Source organism: Lupinus angustifolius, chromosome LG12 (assembly GCF_001865875.1).
Source record: "Lupinus angustifolius cultivar Tanjil chromosome LG12, LupAngTanjil_v1.0, whole genome shotgun sequence".
NCBI classification, from domain to species: Eukaryota; Viridiplantae; Streptophyta; class Magnoliopsida; order Fabales; family Fabaceae; genus Lupinus; species Lupinus angustifolius.
Window position 1 is genome coordinate 715752 of NC_032020.1, and position 26881 is coordinate 742632.

At 33.1% G+C, this 26881-nt stretch overlaps 2 protein-coding genes across 3 annotated transcripts; one reads left to right on the forward strand and one right to left on the reverse strand.

Annotated features, from left to right (window-relative positions):
• On the forward strand, positions 10690–16205 carry LOC109361801. Its single transcript, XM_019607338.1, has 5 exons — positions 10690–11832; positions 11875–12036; positions 12104–12111; positions 12203–13127; positions 13251–16205. Exons 1-5 carry the CDS (start codon positions 10690–10692, stop codon positions 16203–16205), a joined length of 5193 nt encoding a protein of 1730 aa, XP_019462883.1.
• LOC109361544 (cytochrome P450 82G1-like) lies at positions 19519–23279 on the reverse strand. Of its 2 annotated transcripts, XM_019607031.1 has the most exons (3): positions 22750–23260; positions 22275–22719; positions 19519–20195 (listed from the first exon to the last, which is right to left on the reverse strand). In XM_019607031.1, exons 1-3 carry the CDS (start codon positions 23244–23246, stop codon positions 19557–19559), a joined length of 1581 nt encoding a protein of 526 aa, XP_019462576.1. In that variant the 5' UTR covers positions 23247–23260; the 3' UTR covers positions 19519–19556. The 2 variants fall into 2 exon arrangements, with proteins under 2 accessions (XP_019462576.1, XP_019462575.1); XM_019607030.1 differs by having other exon boundaries at positions 22275–23279.

Genomic DNA, 26881 nt, shown 5'->3' on the forward strand with positions numbered 1-26881 from the left:
AAAACACTTCATGTGTAATACACACAATGAGTGGATAACAAAATAAATCTTTTATTACTAGCCTCATGCTTCTATCTCTTTAGGATAAGATTGAAGACTTAAAATGAGTCCATTGATTTTTTTTAATCATTCTTGAACACCCTTAATTGCAAGACAAATGATTTGAATGTTTTTTGTTCATACATTTTTTACTACTAGGTCATAAATAAAATATGACTTTAGTTTGAGTTTGTCTTTGAATAGACATATATTTATTGTAGCTTCCAATCAACTTGAATCTTCTCTTCCAAGGTCTTGAGCTTCTTATGTTTGCACTTTGACTTTAAGACTTCATGGGACACTTGTCTCTACAACATAGATCCTCACTACCTAGACAATCAGGCGGAGCAAATTTGTTGTCCCAAAAGTTTGTCACTTCATATGTCATGTACTGTGTTTGATTAGAAAAACATTTAACTATTAAATTTTTAACTTAAATATATATATTTTTAAAAAATCACGGTAAGTGACACATATTTTGGGACAAAAGATGTGAAATCAACAAATATAAATGGATGACTTCAATCTCCATACATGTGTTTTTCTACACTCAGTCACCATTCTTCTTTATTTAACTCTTAACATTATTTGTCTCGACACCTAAATCAACTTATTAGAATACTTTAATTTGTTCATGAAATCATAGACATTATTTATTATCTATAAATATAAATAGTTTTTTGTGTGTATAAAAATAACACATTCATAGGTAAGGTTACATGTGTTTTTATTTCTTTTAGCATTCGTACACTTCTCTATGTGTAAGTAGGCAAAATTACATTGGTGCTATTTTCCAAAATAAACCTAACATTACCGATGTATATAAACATTGATCCGTTGTCCCAAATCATGTCTCAAATTTTATCTCGCGTGTTTATAGGGTTTAAAACGTATATCACAGGGTTTAAATCAAACTCATATTTTTACGCAATGAATTATAATACTAATGACATATGGCCCAAAGAGTGAGCCCATGATCCATTTAATAATCAAAAAACAAAATAAAAATGAAAAGGCAAAATTGTTACACTCCTATTATGTGCTTTCTTTGTCTTTCCCTATTTCAAAAAAATCCAAAAAAGTCATAGCATTTATAATTAGGCTATTTAAGATATAATTAAGGATATTTCCTCAATCTATAGATAAAGAACTAATTTAGTGATATATGACTATCATTCTCGATAAATATCGCTTCGAGAAAAACTAAGTTAATTTCACATGAAGTAAATGATGCATCTTTGCACTATGCACCATTGGAAATTGGAAAAACTAAAAATGGGCCAAAACCAAAAACCTAACCCAAACTATTCCTCCCTATCCATTATGTTGGGTCATACAGAGTACATATGTAATACCACAACAATATGTTATTTATTGTTAGGGATTAGAAAAATCTTTATCTATTAATTCTTTCTATTTAAATAAATATTTTTCAATTAATCTCAACAATTAACATATAAAGTGATAATTTAACAATTAGGACACTAAAGAAATCAATTAATCGTGATATACATTTTTAGAGCTTGCCCTTAAAAATTACTTTCAAATTGAATACCAAAAAAGGTGTCGTCATAGTAACATGACTAGAATCCAATGAAATCCAATAATTACAACATCTCAATTTGGTTATGTATATTAATGAAATGGGGCGGCTGCTAAAGGAAAAAGACATTTATAATCTATTAACGAGATCAGTTTTTTTGGTATTATTAAAAGTATCTTTATGCATTTTAGGTAAGGAACTAATCTTTTTAGGGGTGCGACGTTGTCCCTCCTAACAAATGTCGCTCCCAAGAATCAAACACTTGACCTTTTGGTCATCATAGAGATCTAGTGACGCATTACACTGTTAGACCAATACCTTGTTCGTAATGAGTTCAAATTTGATTATACATATTGTATTGAGAAAAAGAGTTATCCTACAGTTTTTTTACATTCTCACTGTATTATTCAATCTTTATATTTAATTATTATTAATTTAAAAAAATAAGTAACATAAATCAATGGTGAAGGACGATGTACTGAATATAAATAAACTATTATGCAATGACTCATATTCAATCGATTAGACATTTTCTCACCATAACAACAATACAAGTTATGAGTTTGGGCTCATGCAGATGGATTATAGTAGAGAGCTATATATTTATGTTATGTAAACCCAATGTAAAACAAGGAAAAGAATAGACACTAATAGAAATCCTTATTCTCTATTACATAGTGGTAGTCTTTCAACGCTCGTGAGAACTTAGACACAATTGGCCGAACTTGTTTACCAAATTCCTTGTGTTATTCTCTTATCCATATTCTCTTTTACTATATGATTGCTCATTTGTTACCAACAATTAATATCATATGGCTCTTAACACAAGTGTGAAATCCAAGGTAGGGAAGTTCGATGAAACTAATAATGTTGGATTATGGCGAATGAGTGTTAAGGATATGCTGACTCAATAAGATCTATCACAGATTGTGTGAGAATAAACCAGATGATATGTACCAACTAGATTGAGAATATTTGAAGGAGAAAGCTGTGAGAACCATACAACTTTGTCTATCATATGAGGTAATGTATCATGATATGGATTTGATGTCACCAATAGATGTACGAGAGACATTAGAGAAGCGATTCATGTCCAAGACTCTAACAAATAAGTTATATTTGAAACAGATACTCTATGACCTGAAGATGTAATAGGGTACTGATTTGTAACAATATCTTAACACTTTTAATCAAGTGATCAATGACTTGTAGAAACTTGATGTGAAGGCTGATGACGTGGACAAAACAATAATATTATTGTGTTCTTTGCCAAATTCCTATGAACACTTGGTGACAACATTGACGTACGAGAAAGACTCAATCAAGCTGGATGAGATCACATCTCCACTTCTGTCTTACACTAAAAGAAAACAAAATGTAGGTGAAGGGTCTCAAGGTGATGGTCTGTATATAAAAAGGAGCCAAACCCGTGGGAGGAGACAAGGCAGAAGAGGTCCTACCAAAGAGAAAAGACCATATTCTAGGAGCGGAACACTAGTAGAATGCTTTAAGGGCAAACAAACTGGGCGTTATAAAAAGGATTGTCTCAATAAATGGGTCCTAGCAAGCTGGTGGAGAAAGATGGAGTATCTACATCTGCAAATGTAGCACAAAAAGATAACTCTGGTTACAACAGTGAAGGTGATCTACTATCTGTATCATCATATTATAATGCAGATGAGTGGACACTTGACACTAATTGTTCCCACCACATGACACTAAACAGATAATGCTTCACCACAAACAGGGCATGTGCAATTATTGGCATGAGAAAAATCAGAATTGTGATGGATGATGGTGTAGTGAAGACATTATGTCAGGTTAGGCATGTACTAGATTTGAAAAAGAATTTGATTTCTTTAGGGACATTGTGGATCAAAGGATTTAGCTATAGAGCTGATGGGGACAATGATACTCTTCAAGCATGTAAAGGTGCTCTAATTGTGATGAAGAGCAAAAGGATTGTTGGGAACATCTAAAAGTTGTTAGGAAGTACAATTGTAGGTGGAGTTGTTTGAGTGACTGAAGAGATTTCGGTAGATTCAGACTATAATGCTACAAAATTATGGCATATGCATTTGAGTCATATTAATGTGTGGCATGACATAACTATGCAAAAGAGGACTAGTGAGAGGAGTCAACAAATAAAGCTAGATTTATGCAAGTATTGTGCGCTTGGGAAATAATACGAGTTAGTTTCAAGGCTGGCCAACAGAGAACTTAGAGCATTCTAGACTATGTCCACACTGATGTTTGGAGATCCAATCAGGAACCATCCTAGGAGGTTCTAGGTATTTTGTTACATTCTTTGATCACTTTTCTCGCAAGGTTTGAGTATATTTTCTGAATCATAAGTCAGAAGTCTTTGTCAAGTTCAAGGTTTGGAAGAAAGTGGTAGAGAACTAGACTAGTACAAAAATCAAATACTTGAGGTCAAACAATTATATAAAGTACAAAGACTCACAATTTCAGAAATTCTATAGGGAACATGGAATTCAGTGGCACTTTTCAGTGAAAAAGATTCTCCAGCAGAATTAGTGTTGTAGAGAGGGTGAATAAGATTCTTATAGAGAGGCCTAGATGTATGAAACTGAATGTTGAACTTTCCAAAGGATTTTAGGCAGAGAACTTAGTATGGTATGTTATATCCTCAATAGACCACCACAGGCTTCATTGGATGGTAAAATTGTAGAAGAAGTATGGATAGGTAACCAATCAATAATAATATGTTACACATATTTGGTTGTCCTGCTTATGTACATGTACCTAGTGATGAACGATTTAAACTTGATCCTAAGTCAAAGAGGTGTATCTTCATTGGATATACCAAAGGTATGGAAGGGCTCAAGTTCTTGGATCCAGTTTCTAGAAAAGTGGTGTTGATCAGAGATGCAGTGTTTAGTGAAGATTTTATGTTGAAATAGTCAGTTTTGACATAGCTGCCCATACCAAATGGAGGGGCTTTAGGATCTAATATGGTTCCAATGAGCAATGAAACGATTCAAGTGAATAAAGGCAAGGAACTTTGTACTAGTTTACAACAAGAACATGATGATTCTCAGACGAAGAGTTCAAGTGTGTAGGAGTATCTAGTTATCATAGACAGTCACAGTTGTCCTATAAAACCTCAAGAGAGATATTGCTTTGAGGATATGGCTTCAGTTGTTCTCTATATCAATTTAGCGGATCCATGTAGCTTTCAAGATGTTATAAATAGTCAGGAGAAAGAATAATGGATGAGTGTCATGATAGAGGAGATTAAGTCTTTACATAAGAACCTAACTTGGGAATTTTTCCCATTGCCCCCAGACAAGCATGCAGTTGGGTGCAAGTGAGTATACAAGACGAAGCCGTCAATATGAGAAAAATATTGGGAAAGTTTCAACGTTGGTCTTGTAGCAAAAAGGTATTCACAGTAGAAGAGGATTAACTATAATGAGATTTTCTTCCTAGTGGTTAGACATACTTCTATCAAGGTTGTGTTTGCCTTGGTAGCTAGTCGGGGCATACACTTAGGATTGATAGATATAAAGACTATCTTTCTCCATGGTGAATTAGAGGATAAAATTTACATGACACAACTAGAAGGGTCTAGTGAAGCTCGACAAAGTCACTTGGTTTGCAAGTCAGATAGCCAAGTATGTATGTACATGTCGAAACCAAGGAAGCAACAATGGGAAGCATTCAAATGGATTTTAAGATATTTGAAGGTAACTACGGGTCTTGGTATCATGTTTGGCAGCCAACGAAGTAAGCCTTCAGTTGTTGATTATGATTATTCAGACTATATAGAAGACTTGAATGATAGAAGGTCCACAACAGGGTTTGCCTTCACCCCTGCAGGTGGACCAATTATGTGGAGATCATCAGTCTGTTGTTGGTATACCCACAACTGAAGCAGAGTACATGGCAGTTGGTGAAGCTTATAAGGAAGCCATGTGGCTTATGGGACTAGTAAAAAATTATGCATCGAGCAATGTGGAGTTCTACTGCATTAAGACAATCAGAGTGCTATCTATTTTGAAAAGAACCAGATATATCATACTAGGATCAAACATATTGATGTGACATTTTACAAGATTAGAATGTTCGTGACTTGTGGGCAAATAATATTACAGAAGGTCCACACTTCAGAAAATGCAGCTGATATGTTAACCAAGCCGGTTATAGTAGAAAAGTTCAGACATTGTCTCAGCTTGTTAAAAATTCACTAATGATGGACTATTTAGTGCTCCCAACCCAATAGCAGAAGATGGATATTGATGATATTCACCAAGGTGAAAATTGTTATGAAATGACTCATATTCAATGGACTAGACCTTTGCTCATCATAACAGCATTTCAAGTTATGTGTTTGGATTGATGTAAAGAGGTTGGGGTAGAGGACTATATATTTATATTATGCAAACTTAATGTAAAACAAGGAGAACAATAGAAACAAACACAAATCTTTATTCTCTAATACATAGTGGTAGTCTCTCAACGCTCTCGTGGACGTAGGCACAATTGGTCGATGTAAATATTCTGAGGGGGCCAACTCTGCATGGTATAAATTGGTAAAGAATTAATAACATATTTAGTTAGACAACGTCTACCAGCTTTATTACGAAGGTTCATCTTCCATAAACTCATGCGCCTCTGAATTTTCTCCAACAATAGATTAAAAATCGATCTATGAATCCTACCCTGCACAAGTAGGATCTCAGAATACTTTCCAAGACTAGAGACAACTCTCATATCACAAATTGACATGAAGTTATGTCTCCTCATGTTGGATACATGTTTGGAGCACATGAACTTAGACTTCTAGAGGTTCAACTTCGTCCTATATGCTTTACAAAATTCATCAAGAGTTGAAATGACCAAATTGACCAGAGTGTTAGTAGCTTTACAAAGAATAGACATTATGCAAGATCTCACACACCACATGATAAGTCTCACAATAATGTATGAATCCCAAAGTCAATCAAAGTTTGCTCCATAAAATCTCAATTAGCTTTATCATAAGCTTTATCCAAGTCAACCTTAAATGCTAGAACACTCTTCTGTTGTTTTGATTTGTGAACCTCTTGAGCCAATATGACATTATTTGCAGTCTCTTTCCCAGAAATAAAGCTACTCTGCAAGGCCCAATTAAGTTGTCTAGAAAATATCTCAGTCTACTTACTAGCACCTTGGTTAAAACCGTATAACCTACATTACACAAACTAATAGGTCTCAGCTCCTTCAAAGTAGAAGGTTGGCTAACCTTAGGTATTAAGACAATAAGAATCTCCAAAAAACGAGGATCAGTAAAGCCATTCTGGAATGCATCTCTAACCATCTTCTATATTTTATTCCCCACGATATGCCAATATTTCTTATAGAAATAAGGTTGAAAACCATCCATGAGCTTTAAAAGAATACATCGACATAACCTCCTTAATAACTTCCTCTAGATGGACTGGCCGAGTCATTGAAACAACACCCTTAGAAGACAACATTGAGTGATGATAGAGCAAATACTAAGGTTAACTTGGCTCCTACCACAAAAAAGAGTTTTGAAGTAGTAATTAGCCTCCTCTATGAGTCGAGTAGTATGAGTAGTCCGTCCATCATTATTGAGAAAAAGACCATGAATTTTGTTACGTTTTCTCCTCACAATGGTTTGCGTGTGAAAATATTTAGTGTTTCTATCACCAAATTTTACCCATTGTTTCCTTGACTTATGGAACCACAACATCTCCTCATGTCTCAAGATAGTGTTATAACCCACCTCAATTGAGCCTCCATCCTAAATAGATCCTGATCATCAATTGATTCTAATCTAATCTACACACCTTTGATTATGGCTTCAATACGTCTTTTTCTCTTGACAATATTTCCAAAAACATTTTTGTTAAAAACCAAAGCATCTTCTCTAACCTTAATAAGACTATCCATCACCCACTATCCACAGAAGACCATGTTTGATGGACAACATTATGGAAGTTAACATGCAAGGACCAAGCTGCCTGAAATCTGAAAGGTCTATTAGGGACAACCTCATCCCTACCACCACATCTAACCAAGATAGGGCAATGATCAAAGTGCAATACAAGAAGATTTTCAATATACGCTTCTGGAAATGCACTTTGCCAACTACAATCGGGCAAAGCTCGATCCAAGCGTTTAGAGACACTACGAACACCTTGCTCTCTACGGAACCAAGTGAATTTGCTACCCACAGCTCTGAGGTCCAAAAGCCTGCAAGATTCCATAATCTAGCGAATTTATCTACCCTTGAGTGTATGAAGTTACCACCTTTGACCTCAGATGGAAGAATAATTTCATTGAAATCCCCTAAGATAAGCCACCAAATGTTCACAAGAGTACAAAAATTTATGAAGTACTCCCAAAGAGATTCGCGAACCATAATTTAAGGATTAGCCTAGATAGCAGTACAGATCCAAGCCCGACCCCTTTCTTAAACTTGACTGAAATAACTTGAGAATAAGTGTCAATAATAATGGTACTAAAATAGCTTGTCATATTACTAAGAACCCAAATACCACAAGTAGGACTAGAAGCTTCAACTAGGAATGGCAACAGGGGGGCTCGAGGTGGATTTATGCTTATCCAACCCCGAATCCGAAATCCAAAACCCGAATCCAAACTCGACGAATTTGAAATTAACAATATCATTTTCGAACCCTCTGAGTTTCGAGTAAACCAAACCCAATGCGGAACCCAGAAAAAATAGATCAATATGTGAACCAAGAACCATGCCCTTGCTTGTTTTGAAGGTGTTGGGCGTCAGCATGCATGTGCTATAGTGAGGTCATTAGGTATGAAAGAAGTGTTCATTCACAAATTTTGTGTGATGTTGAATGCATATGGCATGGGATTGGCAAATGTTGTGGAAGCATAGGAGTCTTATTCTCCAATATATGGAACTGAATCTATTATTGAGGCTTCACAAAGAGAAGGTGTATTACTAGCACAAGTAAAGTAGAAGTTGCAAAATCAAGGATTGCCTTATGATTAGGAGATGACAAAAAAACAGTAACAATACTGTATCTAATATGTTCGGGGTAGGTTCGATTAGGATATCAATTATACCAAACCTGAACTCGAACCCAAAAATTGGGAACATGATTTACCCGAACCCAAAAATTGTGCTTGTTTTGAAGGTGTTGGGCGTCAGCATGCATGTGCTATAGTGAGGTCATTAGGTATGAAAGAAGTGTTCATTCACAAATTTTGTGTGATGTTGAATGCATATGGCATGGGATTGGCAAATGTTGTGGAAGCATAGGAGTCTTATTATCCAATATATGGAACTGAATCTATTATTGAGGCTTCACAAAGAGAAGGTGTATTACTAGCATAAGTAAAGTAGAAGTTGCAAAATCAAGGATTGCCTTATGATTAGGAGATGACAAAAAAACAGTAACAATACTGTATCTAATATGTTCGGGGTAGGTTCGATTAGGATATCAATTATACCAAACCTGAACTCGAACCCAAAAATTGGGAACATGATTTACCCGAACCCAATCACAGCAGGTTTTCCCTGTTAAATTCGGGTTAGGTTCGGAGGGGTACCTACGGGTTTGGTTTTCATTATCATCCCTAACTTCAATAATCCCACAAGTCTGAAAGCCCAATCCTTCTAAAAAACCTTTAGTACTAATAATGAGTCTCCAAAAGAATGACAATAACAAAAAAGTGATAGAAAAACTGGCATGATATGATAGAAAACATATTGTCAAACTAAACAAAAAAACATGAAACATGAGATTTAATGCAACACAATAACTTAAGGAAAAATGATATGGTCTATGACATAAAAAAGAGTCATCTTCGGTATCAAAGAGACAAATTATAATTTTTGTGTATACATTTATGATAATAATATCATATCATTATATTTAGAGGGTAATAAATTTATATCATACTAATATTTCTTTTGTTTTCTGATGTACTCTTTTCTCCAATACTGGACAGGATATTCACGACCTAAGCACGTTCTGAAAAGGACCTCTATGAATAAAAGTAGTTCCATTCATTCATCATTATTAACGTGTTTGATATTATATATATTTATAATTATTGACATGTTGTAATAATGTTGTCTGCCATCTTAATGTAGTGTTCTATATAATTTTGTGTTGTTAGGTAGAGCACCTCGTTTACACGTGCGCCAATGTTTTTTCAGAGGAGTCCATCATGTAATCAAAAGAGCTGATCTTATTGAGAAATGGATGTCTGACTCTATTTTAGGGAACAAAAGGAAAATAGCCTGACAAAGGGTTTAGACGTCAGTCAAACAAACCCCTTCATTGATTTGAGATATTGATAAGGTGAATACCCGGTCTATTCAATGCTAGGCCTAATGAGTATGTATAGGGACCTCAAACAAATTATCTTTTCGTCCTATCGTATTAATTATCCCTTAGTTGATATGGTTTTTCTGGAGATTATATTTGTTGTCCCACTTTTTGTATTTCATATACCATCAACTCTAATTAGTTGAAAAAAATTATTGACGTTAAAATTGTAATTATTAAGTATTTTTCTGGTCAATCACATCTCTAGACACATAGAGTAACACAAAGTTGTAGGACAATAGATATGCTCCGATTTTTCTCAATACTTTTCAAATTTCAGGTTATTACATTTCTAATAACAATTATTGCTAGTCTTATCTAGTTAGCATCAATCTATTCACTTATTTGGTATATGTTATTTAGGTTATTAAGTCAGCAGACAATAAGGTACTTACACACCCCCCAAAGTCTCTTATACCTTAATATCTAAAAAACATGTCGGACTTTGTCAAAACTTTCATTTTCAAATTTTATTAGAGGCTAATCACTTAGTTGAACTTCTAAATCCCATTGTAAATATGATAGTATTCTAATATCTATACAAATTTAATGTACAAATTTATATATAGTTTGTACTTTATATATAGTTTGTACCTTAATGTACAAATTTATATATAGTATTCTAATATAGTTTGTACTTTGGGTGCTACATTTGAACAAAGTCATGAATGGAGTTATAATGGACAGGAGAGGATTATCTATAAATAATGATGCACTGCTAGGGCTTGAGATTCCAATCTTCGTGGACTTGTAAAAATGAATGATAAATCACTCAAATCAATGATTCCATGGAACTTTTTGTCAAACCTAGATGGTCCTACTGTAAAGGGGAAAGATCCGTGCGTGGTGAAGGAAAAGAAGTCCTTTGTGCAAGCTCTCAAAGCTTCAAAGGACATCTCTATCTCCCAGCTCCCACAACCTTGTCTAAAGGGGGATTCCATTGCCATTAAAATTCCAGAGGATGAGTACCAAGCGGGTGTGCTAAGATGTAAGTCTCATCTTCATGGAAGACTAATTTTTGCAAAAGGAGATAAGCCGTTGAAATTTACGGAGCTAAAAGAGAAGCTTGCCTCTCTTTGGAGCATGGTTGATAGGTGGAGTATGGTCTCCTTAGGACGAGGATTCTATGAATTCTCCTTCTCCTCGGCTGAAGATATGATAGTGGCCTGTGCAGTGGGTTCCTGGAGTATGAAACCAGGGCTCCTTAGGTTGTCGCTTTGGACTCCGGATTTTAACCCAAGCATTCAGAAAATCTCGCACTCTCAATGCTGGGCTAGGATTTTGGGTCTGCCCCTGGAATACTGGAGTGCTAAGATTCTGTTTTCAATAGCAGGGGGACTTGGAACGCCTATTGCCCTTGATGAAGCAACTTCGTCCAGGTCCTTTGGACATTTTGCCAGAATTTTAGTTGACTTGGATCTAAAAGGTAGCTTACCTAACCAGATTCTAGTGGAAAGGGAAGGTTTTGCCTTCTTTGTGTATATTGAGTATGAAAATCTACCAAGTTTCTGCAATGGGTGTCATTCCATTGGTCATTTGGAATCCAATTGCAGAAGAAGTACCAAAAGCGTTACAATGGAGGCTAAACAGTTGAACAAGGTGACCCAACCAGGGAAGCATAAGATGGTTCCTGAGAATAGCCCACCTGAGTCAAGAGTGGGTAAAGGTAAGGAGAACGCTAGTCCTGAGGAGGTTCCTATTCAGCCTAAAGAAATCGTTGCAGGACAAATGCAGGATTTGATTATTAATTTGGAGTTTGAGAAGAATGACGATCTTCAAGCTGAGCACCTGCCAAGAATTGGTAAGCCATCTCAAAGAGAAGCTGTAGAGAAAGGAGTTTGTTCGGATGGTGATACATCCGAGACAAGGGTGGAGGACTCCCAAAATAATGACAAGGAAGTTCATCTTATGCCAAAATAAAAATTCAAAATTTTGCCATAGAGCCAATTGCCTAGAGAAGCCAGAGTTATAGGTAGGCTATGGGCTGATGAGGAAGAATCTGATGAGGGTGAGGAGGTGGAATCTAAGAAGGTAGAGGAGTTCTCCAAAGTCCTCTCAAAATCTCAGAAAAAGAAGTTGAGACAGAAACAGAGTCAGGATAAGGTTCACTTTACTCGAAGGGGTGGTTTTCTAAATGTTACAAAATGAAGCTTTTCTACTGGAATTGCAGGGGTCTTGGTAATCAAAAGACCAAGTTGTTGTTAAAAAATTTCTGTTTAGACAATAAACCGGATGTTCTTTTCATATCTGAGCCTATGGTGCTTTTCAGCAAAATAAATCCTTCTTTTTGGTCTGTTTTAAGGCTGAAACTCTTTGCAGTGAATGAAAGAGGAATTTTGAAGCCAACTATTTGGGGTTTGTGTCATGTTGATCTTAACCCAACAATAATTTCCAAGTCTTCTCAGCAGATATCCATATCTCTTGAGGTGGAGGAGAAAAAGGTGTTTATATCTGCTGTGTATGCTCACACTCAGTACATGATTCGTAGAGAATTGTGGTCTGAGATTCTGTCCCTGATTGATGCTTTTACTGGACCTTGGTGTGTTTTGGGAGATTTTAATGCTGTTATTGGTGCCAATGAATGCAGAGGCTCATCTATTCCAAACAAGGCTTCTTGTGAGGAATTCAAATCCTTTTCTGAGGTGGGTAATCTCACTCATGTTGTCACTAGGGGAGCCGAGTTCACTTGGACCAACAAAAGAAGTGGTGTGGCACACACAGAGAAAAGATTATATAGAGCTCTATGTAATGATATCTGGTTATCTGAATGGCATTACACTTCTTGCTTCACCTTGCCAAGGGCTGCCTCTGATCATCATCCCCTGATGATAAGCTGCTTCAATAGCTTGTGTTCCCATAAATCTCAGTTTAAGTTCCATAGACTGTGGATTCAGCACCCTACTCTGCATAAGTTGGTGGAGGAGCACTGGAGCATCAGAGTGATTGGTTGCCCTATGTACATCTTGACTACAAAGTTGAAGTCTCTCAAGAATGTTTTAAAGGTTTGGAATAAGGAGATTTTTGGTAATATTCATCTTCGAGTTCAGAATGCTATGGCTCTGGTTGGAGAAATTCAGATCTGCATTAGGGATAATGGTTTGAATGATGATCTTATGGCTCAGGAAGAGGCTGCTCAAAGTGACCTCTCTATGGCCCTTAGAGCTGAGGAGGAGTTTTGGAGGGAAAAATCCAGAGTCAATTGGAAGCTTCAGGGGGATAGGAATACAAGTTATTTTCACAAAATAGCCAAAATAAGGAATGCTACTAAGTCTCTAACTATGCTGAGAATTAATGATGACATTATCTTTGAGCAGTAGGAGATTTCTGATCATGTGCTTGATTATTTTCATACCCTTTATGCTTCTCAGAACACAATTCAGCACACTGATCTTATAAGGAATGTCATCCCTGTTTCAGTGACTGAGGAGGATAATTCAATGTTAGCTAGAATCCCCCTCATTAATGAGATTAAGGATGCAGTTTTTGCTCTAAATGGTGAAGGAGCACCTGAGCCTGATGGGTTTGGGGGGTGTTTCTTTCAAGAGTTCTGGGAGATTATAGGCAAGGATGTTTGCAATTTGGTTCTTCAGTTCTTCAATCAGAGTTGGATTCTTCCAAATTTGAATTCAAACAATGTCATCCTCATTCCTAAATTCCCTGGTGCAGACAGAATTGAGGACTTAAGACCAATTGCTTTGGCTAATTTCCAGTTCAAAATTATCTCTAAAATCCTAGCTGATAGGCTTGCTCGAATTGCTCCTAAAATTATCTCTTCTAATCAGAGAGGCTTCATCAAGGGAAGACATATTCATGATTGCATTTGTCTTGCTTCAGAAGCTGTTAATCTTCTTGATCATAAAACTTATGGACGCAATCTTGCTATCAAATTGGATGTCAAAAAAGCTTTTGACACAATTGACTGGAAATTCCTTCTAGACACTATGGAGGCCTTTGGTTTTCATGCTATTTTCATTAATTGGATAAGGGTTATTCTAAAATCTGCAAAGTTATCCATCTCTGTCAATGGTCAAGCTGTTGGTTTCTTCAGTTGCAAGAGAGGGGTTAGACAAGGGGATCCCCTATCTCCCTTATTGTTTTGTTTGGCTGAGGATGTGCTAAGTATAGGAATCACAAGGCTGTTTGAGCAGGGCAAAATTAGCCCAATAGCTGGTCCTAGAATCAATACTCCTACTCATGTCCTTTATGCAGATGACATCTTGATTTTTTGCAAAGGTATCAAGAGTCAGTTGATGGCTCTAAAGGCCTTATTCATTGACTATGCAAACAGTTCTGGCCAAAGTCTGAATATAAACAAATGTAAGTTCTATTCCTCTCAAGCCTCTGCTAGGAAGCTTAATAACATTAAAAATTGGTTGGGTTTCTCTGCTGGCCAGCTTCCCTTCAATTACCTGGGAGTCCCTTTGTTTAAAGGAAAGCCGAAAGTCATCCATTTGCAGCCTATAACTGATAAAATTGTTAACAAGTTGACAAAATGGAAAGGATCTATTCTATCTATAATGGGTAGGGTGGAGATTGTTAAATCCATCATTCTTAGCATGTTGGGGTATAGTTTCCATGTTTACCTTTGGCCTGCAAATCTGCTAAGGAAAATGGACGCTAGTATAAGAAATTTTATTTGGTCTGGTGATCTCATAGGTAGAAAATTGGTAATTGTGGCTTGGCACAAAGTTTGCATGCCGATTAAAGAGGGAGGTCTGGGTATTAGATCTATCAAAGACATGAATCAGGCTGCAATCTTAAAGCTGGCTTGGGAGATGAGGGCTTCAAATGATGTTTGGGCTGAGTTCTTCAGGGACAAATTCTGCAAGGGATCAAGTCCTAAGATTTCTTATATCAAATCTTATGTTTGGGTTGGAATCAAGCAGTTTTGGAATATGGTGCATGAGAATTCAATCTGGTTAGTTGGAAATGGCAGGGCAATTAACTTCTGGTTGGATAATTGGACAGGTAACACTCTAGTGGATTATCTAGGCATCCCTGCTCATATCTCAACCTCTCTAAAGGCCACAGTGGCAGAGTTCATCCAGGACTCTTCTTGGATTATTCCTTCCTGGCTAGCTAGGTCCTTCCCCCAACTTTGTGACTCTATAACAAGCATTCTAATCTCCAACCAAACTGATAAACTGGCTTGGATTAATGCTGCTGATGGTATTCTTTCAATGAAAGAGGCTTACCTTTTCATGAAGCCTCAATCCTCTAAGCAAAACTGGTGCAAGAATATTTGGTCTTCTTTAATCCCTCCTTCAAAATCATTTGTCACTTGGAGATTGTATCATAATAAGATGCCCACTGATGAGCATTTAAAGGCCAGAGGCTTAGCTTTGGGATCAATTTGCTCCCTCTGCAAGGCAAATGAGGAGTCATTAGAGCATTTATTCTTCAGGTGTAGGTTTGCTGGGGAAATCTGGTCTGGGCTTCAAGCTCAAACTGGGTGTTCACTGGACTCTTCATCTATAGTAAATCTTCTCATCATCTCGGATTCTCTCAGCCCCTTGGCAAAGAATGTCATGATAGCTTCTATTCTAAATACAATATCCGCTATTTGGTACTGTAGGAACCAAGCCAGATTTAATGATATGGAGATTTCCCTCAGTCAAGCCATGGCCAAAATAAAAGTTGACACTGCCTTCATTGGGAACCTCTGCAAGTTGCACGCCAGAAACTCGATTACAGAGTTCAAGCTTCTAAGATCTTTTGGTATAGTTGGGAAATTCATTAAAGCTCCCAATATCACAGAGGTTATGTGGAAGACTCCTTCTGTTGGTTGGGTGAAAGCTAACTCGGATGGTGCTGCTCACGGTTGTCCAGGTCATGTAGGAGGGGGGGGGGGAATTTTCAGGAACAATAATGGGGAATTCATGGGCTGCTTTGCTTCCTACTTTCACATCCAGAATTCTATCTATGCTGAGTTGCTTGCTGCTATTATGGCAGTGTTAATAGCTCATGACAATGGATGGAGGTCTATTTGGTTGGAGTGTGATTCAAAGGTGGTGGTTGACATCTTCGATGGTTCAAAGTCAGTTCCTTGGCGTCTAAGCAATCTAATGAACAAGTGCAATAGCACTTTATCCTCGATGAACTTCAAGGTTACCCACATTTTCAGACAAGGAAATGCTTGTGCTGATAAACTTGCCACTTATGGAGTTAGTTCCAAGGTTGATACTTGGTGGAATTATATGCCGAATTTTTTGTATGAGGATTTTTATAGAAATAGGAACTTGCTTCCTAATTACAGGTTCCGAAACTTGTAAAGCTTTGGCGTTCTTTTAATGAAATCTTGGGTGTGCGTTAGCACCTTTATTTAAAAAAAAATAGTTTGTACTTTAAAAGGGTTAAGACTTTTCCTTACCCGGCCCTAAATATTGGTCGGGTCAATTTTTTAAATTCGGACTCGGCTCTAAACCCAAAGTTAACCCGACCATAAATAGCGATTGGGTCAGCCTTTAAAACCGACTCGACCCTAAATAGCGACTGGGTCAGCCTTTAAATCCGACCCGACCCTAGAGCCGATTAAATATAATGCATACTCATTTTAGATAAAGACTTTTCAATATTATTTATTATTATGAATATGTAGTTTGATATATAAAATGATATATGTATATATATATATATATATATTATTAATCATGTATATATTATGGAAAAATTAAAGAATAAATGATACCTTCGATAAAATGATATTATTACACTATACACATTTGAGTAGAAACACATACAAACATGATGAGCGAGTGACCATGGGTCGGGTAGGGCTGAGTCATGTTTGGTCCCTACCCGACCCTAAATATTGACTGAGTCTATTTTTTGAACTCGTACTCGGCCCTAGACCCTATCAGACCTCACCCTATTCGGACCCAATCATGATCGGGCTGTGTTGGGTGAGCGGGTAGGGTCGGGTCTGCTCACCCCTAATACTTTATTCACCATTAATTTATATTTAAAAATTAATGATAGATGATATAATAACATTATATTGTATTAATGCATACATATATTCTCATATAATTAAATACTCATTCGGAAAGTTACAGAAAACCAATATTCATTTTTATTGTCTTTAACTATTTAGGGTTCAATCTAATATAATGTCTTATTCTCGTAATTTAGAATTGAGAGAAAAATAATTACTGAAAGAAATTTGACATATATCAATTTTAGTCACGTTAACTAAAACCTTTGAAAATAAATGAATTCCGAAAAATAAATAAATAACAATAATTATTTTGATAATATGAAGGCTTACGTTCTAAAGTTGTAGATGATTTCCTAGAATCAATATTTTCCTTGTATATATTTTTATGAAGTTCTTAATAATTTTCAACAAATTATTGGTAATTTGATAATTTTCTACAAATTATTGACAAATATTCCAATGAACTTGAACCTAGAAGCCATCGAAACAATAAGATACCTTTTGATTACCCCTCCCTAAAGATTAAGACCTCGTTCAAATTTGACCACACAAGTTAAGGTATCAATAATCATAATAGACTATTCTTCACCAACCTTATCATTCTTTGCAAGGTTGAGATCATCCATTAGAAAAATCCTCAAATTTCCTACTTTGAAAATTAATGATTCAAAAGGAAGGTAGGTAATGTTTTGAGAGGAAAAAATGTATGCATCGATAGTGTAAGAGTTTTATATATTTTTAGTTTATTATTCATTAATCATTTTCAATTATCATTGACTCTTTAAAAAATAATACAAATAAATAATAAATAATATAGGATTATATATAAATATTTATATTAATAGTGCATAGATATTATGCTCTTGTTTTGAATGTTAAAAATGGAAGAAATTCAATAATATGAAAATAGTATAAGAGGTGAAACAGGTATTATTGATTGGGGTCCAAATATAATATCAATACATGTTCAAGAAGTAACATTTCAGACAATGATGTATTTTTCATTTATTTGTATGAACCACCAAAACCAAAAAAATAAACGTTTGCTTCTAAAAAGTTATCATTGTCTTTTCTTTGTATGAACGTATTCATCATTAACCTGAGAAATAATAGCAACCAAATGAAGAGGGAAATTTGTTCATTTTTCATTTTTCATATATAATAAGATAAGATGTTCATTTTTCATATATATAATAAGATAAGATGTTCATTTTTCATATTTTTCTATTTATATCCACAATCGTATCTCCGTTCAATTATAAACTTACATTTAATTAAAAAACTCATAAAAATATAAATTTACATTTTTTAGAATTTAATTAGATAAAAATATAAAGATATGATTTTTTGGACTTGAAATCATTTTTCCTAACTTTGAATTTGCTAGTATGCAATGATGTTCCTAACGTACTCCATTAATATCTTGTACTTATTCTCACATAGAATTATTAGGGGTTTAATTAATTTTGAATCTTTTATCCTTAAAGTATTAAGTTACTCAGTGCTTAACAATAATGAGCAAAAAAAAAGTCATTTGTAATAACTTGATTAACACTCCATATATTCATTCATGTTCTTTTAATATTTAAGTTTACAGTTTATAAATTTATTAAATGATTTAAAAATTGATATAATTTGATTATAATAGCCCTATTTAAAACCACATTATATAATATATAAAAGAAAATGAAAAAAAAAAGAGGGATAAAAAGGAAGTAATAAGTAAGAGTGTGATTAAAAAAATAGAATATAAATATATGTTGAATTTGTAATGCATTAAAGGAAAATGAAAAAATTAGAGTGAAAATGGGGTAAAAAATAAATTCATGATTAGAAAATAGAATATAAGCATGTCTTGGATTTCTAAAACATTAAAATATTTGAAAAAACATGGAAAAAAATTTAAACATAGAAAAACATGTAAATAGAAAAACATTTTTTTAGTAAACTTAGGCTCAATTATTTTGGGATAATGAAATCATGGTGTAACATATACTCCATAATAATAGCTTATACTTAAGTTTTACTGTGCCACATTCAAGTTACATTTTTAGTATTATATATTTAGACAAGAGGAGTAGATATTCCTGGTCCAAGTTCATGTATCATATGTGGTTTCACGTCAATAAAAATATGACATCTCAATTAAACTTTATTTTTACTATTGTATTTGTTTTATGAGTTTAAAATATATACATTAACAGTATAAAAAACACTTATACTGTCAGTATATACATATTAAATCATTGCTTTATTAACATTGACGTGAGACAAGATATAAAAAACAAAATAAACATAGATATATTATTCTAGATCCTGAATAATATGTTGCCTCAAGTAAATAAAACATTACATCTCAATCAAACTTCATTTTTATCACTATTATTATTGATGGGAGATAATATATAAAATGTAACAACTTCAATTTAATTAATTTGAAGTAAAATTAATACTAATAATTTTCTGGACACAAATTAAAACTTACTAAAATGACAATTGCAAGCAACAATTCCTAAATTATGCTTATACAATGTAATTTTTTTCAATTATATGTAGCTTTTTTTATAAACAAATATATTAGAAACGGGTATAAGGGATATCAATACAAATATAAGGTCAATACACCATATCAAACCCTTGAATCAACCCAATTATATGTAGCCTTTTTTTTAGACACTTGATTAATTCAAAGGCTTTCATAAAGTTCCAATGGAAGAAGTGGTTTAAGCATAACTTCAAGTGCTTTTTCTTTAGGCAAAGCTAGTCCCAACCCTTCACTCATATCAACCTTAACACCATCTTTTGTACAAATATCAAACCCTTGAATCAACCTAGCTAAGGTCAAATGCACCACTTGCAACCCTAATGTCATGCCAGGACATGACCTTCTTCCAAAGCTGAAGGGTATGAACTCAAAATCTTGACTTTGAAAATCAATGTTTGCATGTGTAGTAGTAGTAGTAAGAAACCTTTCAGGTTGAAACTCATTAGGGTTGCACCATATTTCTGGGTCTCTATGAAGCTTCCATAGGTTAATGAGAAGCCTTGTTCCTTTAGGGATATAGTATTTTGATACATAGCATTCTTCTGTGGCTTCTCTTATTCCTGTTAAGGGTGCTGGAGGGTATAGTCTAAGGGTTTCTTTGATAATGGCTTGTAAATATTTAAGGTCTTTTATGTCACATTCTTGGACCCATTTGTGTTTTCCTATGTTTATGTCAAGTTCTTTTTTGACAGCTTTTAAGACATTTGGATGGTTTAGGAGAAGGGAAAGTGCCCATGTTAGGGTCATTGATGTGCTTCCTGAACCAGTTAGGATGAGGATCTGCATTATTGAAAATTTGTGAGGTTGAGAATTTGCTTTCATTCTTGTTCTTGGACCCAAAACAAGAGTTACAAGACATTAAACAAGTAATCTAGGTTAACACAACAAACAAAAACATTTACAAAAGATTGGTTGCTAGTTTAATTATGTTGTTTAAGTATGACGTTAAGAATGAGTCGAGATCTTTCAGTATTAGAGAGAATTCTTTTCCGTTAAAAATGTTACTATTGTGTATGGGAATTTTTTTTTATTGATAGAGTCAAATATCTATATATCTTTGAAGAGATTAGTATCTTAGACCCTTATTTATTTTTAAGATTGATGAAATAGGGTGAGATATATGATTAAGTCATTTAATCATTTGCATTAGTAAACCATGTTGAATTGTTAAAAAAAACATAGTTCACCACTTTAAATTTTTTTTTTTTTAAACAAAAGGTGCCACCACACCCGAAATTATATTAGAAAGAACCACATACAAAAGAAAATTAGAAAGAGATGAATCTGTAGCTTGGTAAACCAAGCATATTTCTAACAACCTCCCTTTTAATAAAAGGAGGAGAATGAGACCAAGAGGAATTTGTTCTAGATGAGATGCCATGATTTGCCAATTTGTCCGTACAAGAGTTTCCTTCCCTATAAATGTGAGAGTAGGACAATTTATTACTAGACCAAGTGATGCTATATTTATGATTTTATTAGCACAAGTGTCTTTAATTATATATACTTTTATAAAATAAAAAATCATAAAAAAAATCAATTGAAAAGAAAATTTGGTTAGTTGAATTATAATTTTTTACTTATATGGTTCCTATAAGTAAGCTTCATATATTTTATTGGATTAGTTTTATTTAAGTATGGTATTGTAAAACACATAAATATGAGGAGTTATATCCACCCCAAAAAATTCACATTCAAATGAATGGTCTAGTTATTTATAGTGACATATAGCCCAATAGTTTTATTCAAAATAATTTGTTTTCTAATAAATAAAGATGTATGATGCATTATTGAACCAATATGTAAGAGAATTAATACTCTTCAAATTTGTGGAGGAAAAGAATAGTTGAAAAGTACACACAATTAATATTTTTTGGTTTATGTCACTTGAAAAGGTATACAAGGTCCTAATTTCTCTATAGTTGTTGATGCTTACATAGCTTAATATTCAGTCCAAAATTTTGGCCATAGAATAGTTACTAATAGTAATTTGAAAACAAAATATTAGAACAAAAAGTTTTAGAATTGAAGTTGCCTCTAATTTTACCAACAAGTAGTGTTATTCATTTCAACTATCATGTGTGTATGCATTTAACAATTTAGGGTTTTGTACATTGATGGAAAGAATCCAAAGCTCACCACAATTTTTGGTTATTAATATATAATGAATATTGTTAACTTCACCCTACAAGAATATATATAACTTTGTATTACAATATGATGTATTCAATATTTTAATAAATAATTTAATATGTATTGGTTCAAACCACCTAAGACATGATTCTACCATATTTTCTATAATAAAGTTCCTCTAACTTTCTCTTTGATGAATTAATTTACAATTCTATCTTCTCTAATGTGTTCACTCATCCAATGTAATATTTTTATCTCTGCTAAATCAAGTATATTCTTTTTTGTCATTTTATCGCTCAACATTCTAGATTCATAACATATATGTAAAAAATGGTATTAGAATGTTTCACTCTTAGAAGAGGTGAGTTAAGTAAGAACAATTGTTATTGTACTAAATGAGAATAGTTAACATGTACTATTTGATCTTATTTGAATGGTCAAAATTAAAATAAGTGATTATATGACCAATAACTAACTTTTAATTCTAACCATCAATGTATAGTTATATGACCTATATTTATTGTTCTCAGAGTTTTTATATGAAAGTTATTGTTACTTGAGTCACTTCCTAGTCTTACCTATCTAATTGTATATGAGAATTTAATATATGTAGGTGGGAGGAAATTAAGAAAAACCATTTTTTTAATCATTGAGAGTTAAAGTTATCAAAGCATATATATAATTATTAGCTATGTATCGATATCTAAGCATGCTAAAAAAACTTACCATTGATGTAGCTTTGATAACTATCTCCCTCTTATGGCCACAAATCACATCTTGGTCTTGGAAAGTTGATATCAACACATCCATGAAATCATTTTCACATCTACCATCACTCTCATTCTCTTCATCTCTCTTTCTTATATGTTCATCCATCCATTTTTGAAGAATCAAATCCATTTCCTTAAAAGTTTTCTTCATGAAACTCACATGCCCTTGAAAATCAAACCAACTAAGGTAAGGAATAGCATCACCTACAACAAAAACACCACTTAGATATGTTGCATCTTTTATTGCTTTCTTTAACCTCCATGCATCACTATCTTCTTGGCTTATTGTTTCACCTCTAAATCTCTTCCCTCCTATCATCCTCACTATTATATTAAATGTCAAGTGCTCTAATAAATTGCTTAAATTTATAGGCACTTGATGAATAATTGAATCATTCAATCTTTTTCCACATGATGATGAAGAATACAAATCTTTGATAAGAGAAAATATTTCTAAGTCCCTAACATGCTTCAACTTTTCAAGCCTATGACATGAAAGAAGTTCAAGAGTGGCCATTTTTCTCATTTCTCTCCAATATTGTCCATAAGGTGCAAGAGCTAAAATAGCATTGTTGTAACCAATGTATCTCCCAACACTTATGTTTGGTCTTGAAGCAAAAACTTTGTCATTTGTTTTGAGAATTTCCTTTGCAATTTCTCTACTACTCACTACTAAAGTGTTGTGACAACCTAGCCTTAGGGAGAAAATTGAACCATATTTTTGAGCCATGGTTGAAAAGGTTCTAAAATATGGTTCTTGGGGATTTAGAAAATGGAGATGACCTATGATGGGTAAAGCACCATTTGGTTGAGGAACTTTGTTGCACTTGATGCTACCCTTATTTTGAGATCTTATTGACCTAAACATTCTCCAAGCAATGAATAGAACTAAGAGGCATGAAAGAATAGTTTGAAAATAAGTGTCCATGGTATAGTGTATGAGGGGAATGAGAAGCCACAATTCTTGTACATCTATTTATAGGATCTAAATGTTAGAATTTGTTTCCCATTATTGTCATCAATTGATTTAATAATTGTCAAGTAACTTGACTTCACACTCTATCAATTTTACAATATGCCTCGTAATAAATGAGTATATATATATATATATATATATTCAATATTTCATTCATCATTTATTAATATTAATTATATTTAATTATCAATAATAATTAAATATAAATGATGAATTATATAGTAATAATATAAAACACTCTTGCAACATAAATGCATAAATCATTTTCTCTTAAAAAAATTGATTTCTTATTGTATCAGTTTTAGTCATGTTTTATATTGTACAACACATGAATACGAGGAGTTATATGGACTCAAAAAATTATATCCCTTTCGGTACTAGATTATGTGGACAAAGAAGAATTTTTAATTTCTTATATTACATAATTTAAAAATAAATAAAAATCTAGGCCTTTGATTTTTTTTTTTTGTGTTTTATATTAACAAATCCACTTGAACCCTTTGGTTCCAATATTTGAGAGTATCTCAATCCAAAAAATTCACATTCAAATGAATGGTCTACTTATTTATTGTGACATAGAGTCCTTTTGTTTGGCATGAGCAATTAATGTTTGAAAATAATCTGATAAATGTTTTATTTCTCTAGATATATATGAGCAGTGATTTTCAATAAATATATTTATTTATTTTGCTTATAAAAATATATGTAAGTTGCATTATTGAACCGATCCATAAAGGAGGGAATATTCTGCAAACTTGTGGAGGAAAACAATAGTTGAAAAGTATGTGATGCCTACATAGCTTACCATTCACTCCAAAATTTTGGCCACAACTTAGTTACTAGTAGTAATTAGAAATATAATTTTAGATTTGTAAAAGCTAGCTATCCTAACGAGTTCGGGCTACTCTATATAGAAAATCGACTTAATCAAATTATATTAAATAACTAGATTATAATTTTTATATGTGAAATTGTATCTCAAATCTATCCTAAGCGGACTGTGGATTGTTGTGATGTAATCTAGATAATATTAAAAAAATATTTAACTTTTAAGCATTTTTAAACTCCTTTAAAAAAAATATTATTAGAAATTAAATAATAACTTTTCTTTAGCATGTAATGTTTTATAAAAAAAATGTAGAATAAATACTCATTTTAGTCCCTCGTATTATTTGACATTATCAGTTTAGTCTTTAAAAAAAAAAAGACCTAAAATATTCTCAAAAAATTTCAAATGTGAGTCAAATTATTTCTTTTTTAATCAAATCAGTCTATACCAAGTGTTCTAAAACATGCTAAAAAAGACTAATTTGATTCACGTTTGAAATTTTGAATAACTATTTTAGATCTTTTCTTTTTTAAAGGACTAAACCAGTAATGTTGAAAAATATGAATGACTAAAATTGCTATTTACTTAAAAAATGTTATGGTAATATTATGTGCACAATATAATATGCTTATTATATAGCCATAAGTCTTCAAAATTGAAAAAAAAATTTGAAAAAAGTGGATAGCCGAAACCTAATCAAGCAATCCATACCGTAGTCCAATTTAAGATTAGTCTTGCTAACCCACGTTAATATCTTGACTTTAATAAAAAATTATTAACAAAACATTCAAACTTTATAAATTTTCAGGACAAAGAACTCAATTAGATAACATATTTTAATATGTCTATCGGAAACATATAAAAAATGAGAAAAAAATATGTGCATTAATACTCTAAGAGTTTATATATTGTCAGTTCATTATATTATTTATCTTCAATCATTATTGATTTTTCAAAAAAATAATACAAATGAAAGATGGATAATATACTAATCGTGATCGTGTATCTATTCTCTAATAATACAATGACTATAGAGTTGGTTAAGTCCCCAAAAGATAAAAATGGTCACATGTAGTGTAACTTTGAGTCGGTGAAAATTTGGCCACAAAATAAATCCCTTGAAGAACAACTATAGGAGTGATTGTACTCTCAAGCCTTATTTGATGATAATTTTCTTTGAGCTCAGATCATCTTGAAGAAATACTTTTTTTTGCACTAATTTTAAGGATAAAAATATCATTATAAATATAAATATAATAATTTAATTGTTATTTTATTTTACTTTTTGGCATGTTATGTACAACACTTTCCTCTCGATTACGGGAGAGAAGTGTCACTCTCTTTTTTATGAATGAGACTCTTCTTCAATAATAGAGGTGCAAGTGATGCCACAAACCAAAGAAAATGTAATATGCTTTTACATTTATACCCTTTTGTTTATTATAATAAGACAAATTTACCCTTCAAACTAAAGAGAAAAATTGCACTTATCTCTTTTTCTAAAGGGAGTGACTATATATTAAAACTCACTTCTACAGAGAAATTGTTAGAAATTTGTAGGTGAGATATTGGAATATAATATAACTTGTATTGCTTTGACTTTGGTATTCAAAGCTTAGAACAAAGTTTGACAAAAAAAAATCTTGTGTGACATTTAACAATCCACATGTGGATACAATACATTACATATTAATCAATATTCTATTTATTGGTATGAGATTATTGACAAATTTCTTTGTCTAAGTCAATTTATTTCTTTTTGCCACTATGTCAGAATTGATATTTAATAACGTCCGTTCAACAATGCTTATATGTTGAACGCTGTTAAATATAAGGCGGAAGAGAATTAACAGCGCTTATTGAAGAAATTGTTGTTAAAGGTGTTATCTTTTGTTATCTTTAACCGCGCTTATTGAAGCAGATGTTGTTAAAGGTCATACTTCATATATTTAATACCACTTCTTCAATACGCGTTGTTAAATTATGATGTTGACAGGTGATTGACTATTTTTATTATGATGTTGCTAGTAAATACCACTATTTTTTTTGGTTTTAAATCTTCCAAATCATTCCCATACTCAAATAAAATGATTATTTTATAACAATTTTTGTTCCTAAAAATTCCACAAAAACACCCTTAGAACAAACAAATATTAGATAAACCCAAGGAACTATAATCCTTTTCATATAAAGATTAGAGACACTTGGCCCACATAATGTGTGGTTCAACCTTTGTATGGTACCATAGAAACCATATTTTCAAACTAAACAAAAAAAACATGATACATGAGATTTAATGCAACACAATAACTTGAAGAAAAAAAAACATGGTCTAAAGGGAAAAACTCATCTCGGTTGTTAGAGAGACAAATTATGATTTTCGTGTACATTTAAGAATAACAATGTCATATCATTATATTCAGGGGTTAATAAGGTCACATCATACTAACTTTTTTGTTTTTTGATACAATCTCCTCTCCACTACTCTAGAGAGGATACTCCCTCGTCTAAGACATAGGCAGGTTCTGTAAAACTTTAAGTGGATAAATTGTTTGCACGTATTCCTATTACTAAGGACCTCTATGAATAAAGGTAGTTCCATTCATTCATCATTATTGACATTTGATATTAAGTAATATATCTATATTTATTGACATGTTGTATTATTATTTTCATGTTCTATATAATTCTATGCGTTGATGAAGTATATTCATTAGATCCCTTATGTGGAGCCTTGTATGTTCCACATACGCCATGA

Coding starts and splice junctions, on each gene's coding strand:
- LOC109361801 (XM_019607338.1), top strand. CDS start 10,690: ATGAATGATAAATCACTCAAATCAATGATTCCATGGAACTTTTTGTCA. Junction 11,833..11,874: donor CCCAAAATAATGACAAGGAA/GTTCATCTTATG, acceptor ATTTTGCCATAG/AGCCAATTGCCTAGAGAAGC. Junction 13,128..13,250: donor TTTGGAGGGAAAAATCCAGA/GTCAATTGGAAG, acceptor TTTGAGCAGTAG/GAGATTTCTGATCATGTGCT.
- LOC109361544 (XM_019607030.1), bottom strand. CDS start 23,246: ATGGACACTTATTTTCAAACTATTCTTTCATGCCTCTTAGTTCTATTC. Junction 20,196..22,274: donor TTATCAAAGCTACATCAATG/GTAAGTTTTTTT, acceptor TCAATAATGCAG/ATCCTCATCCTAACTGGTTC.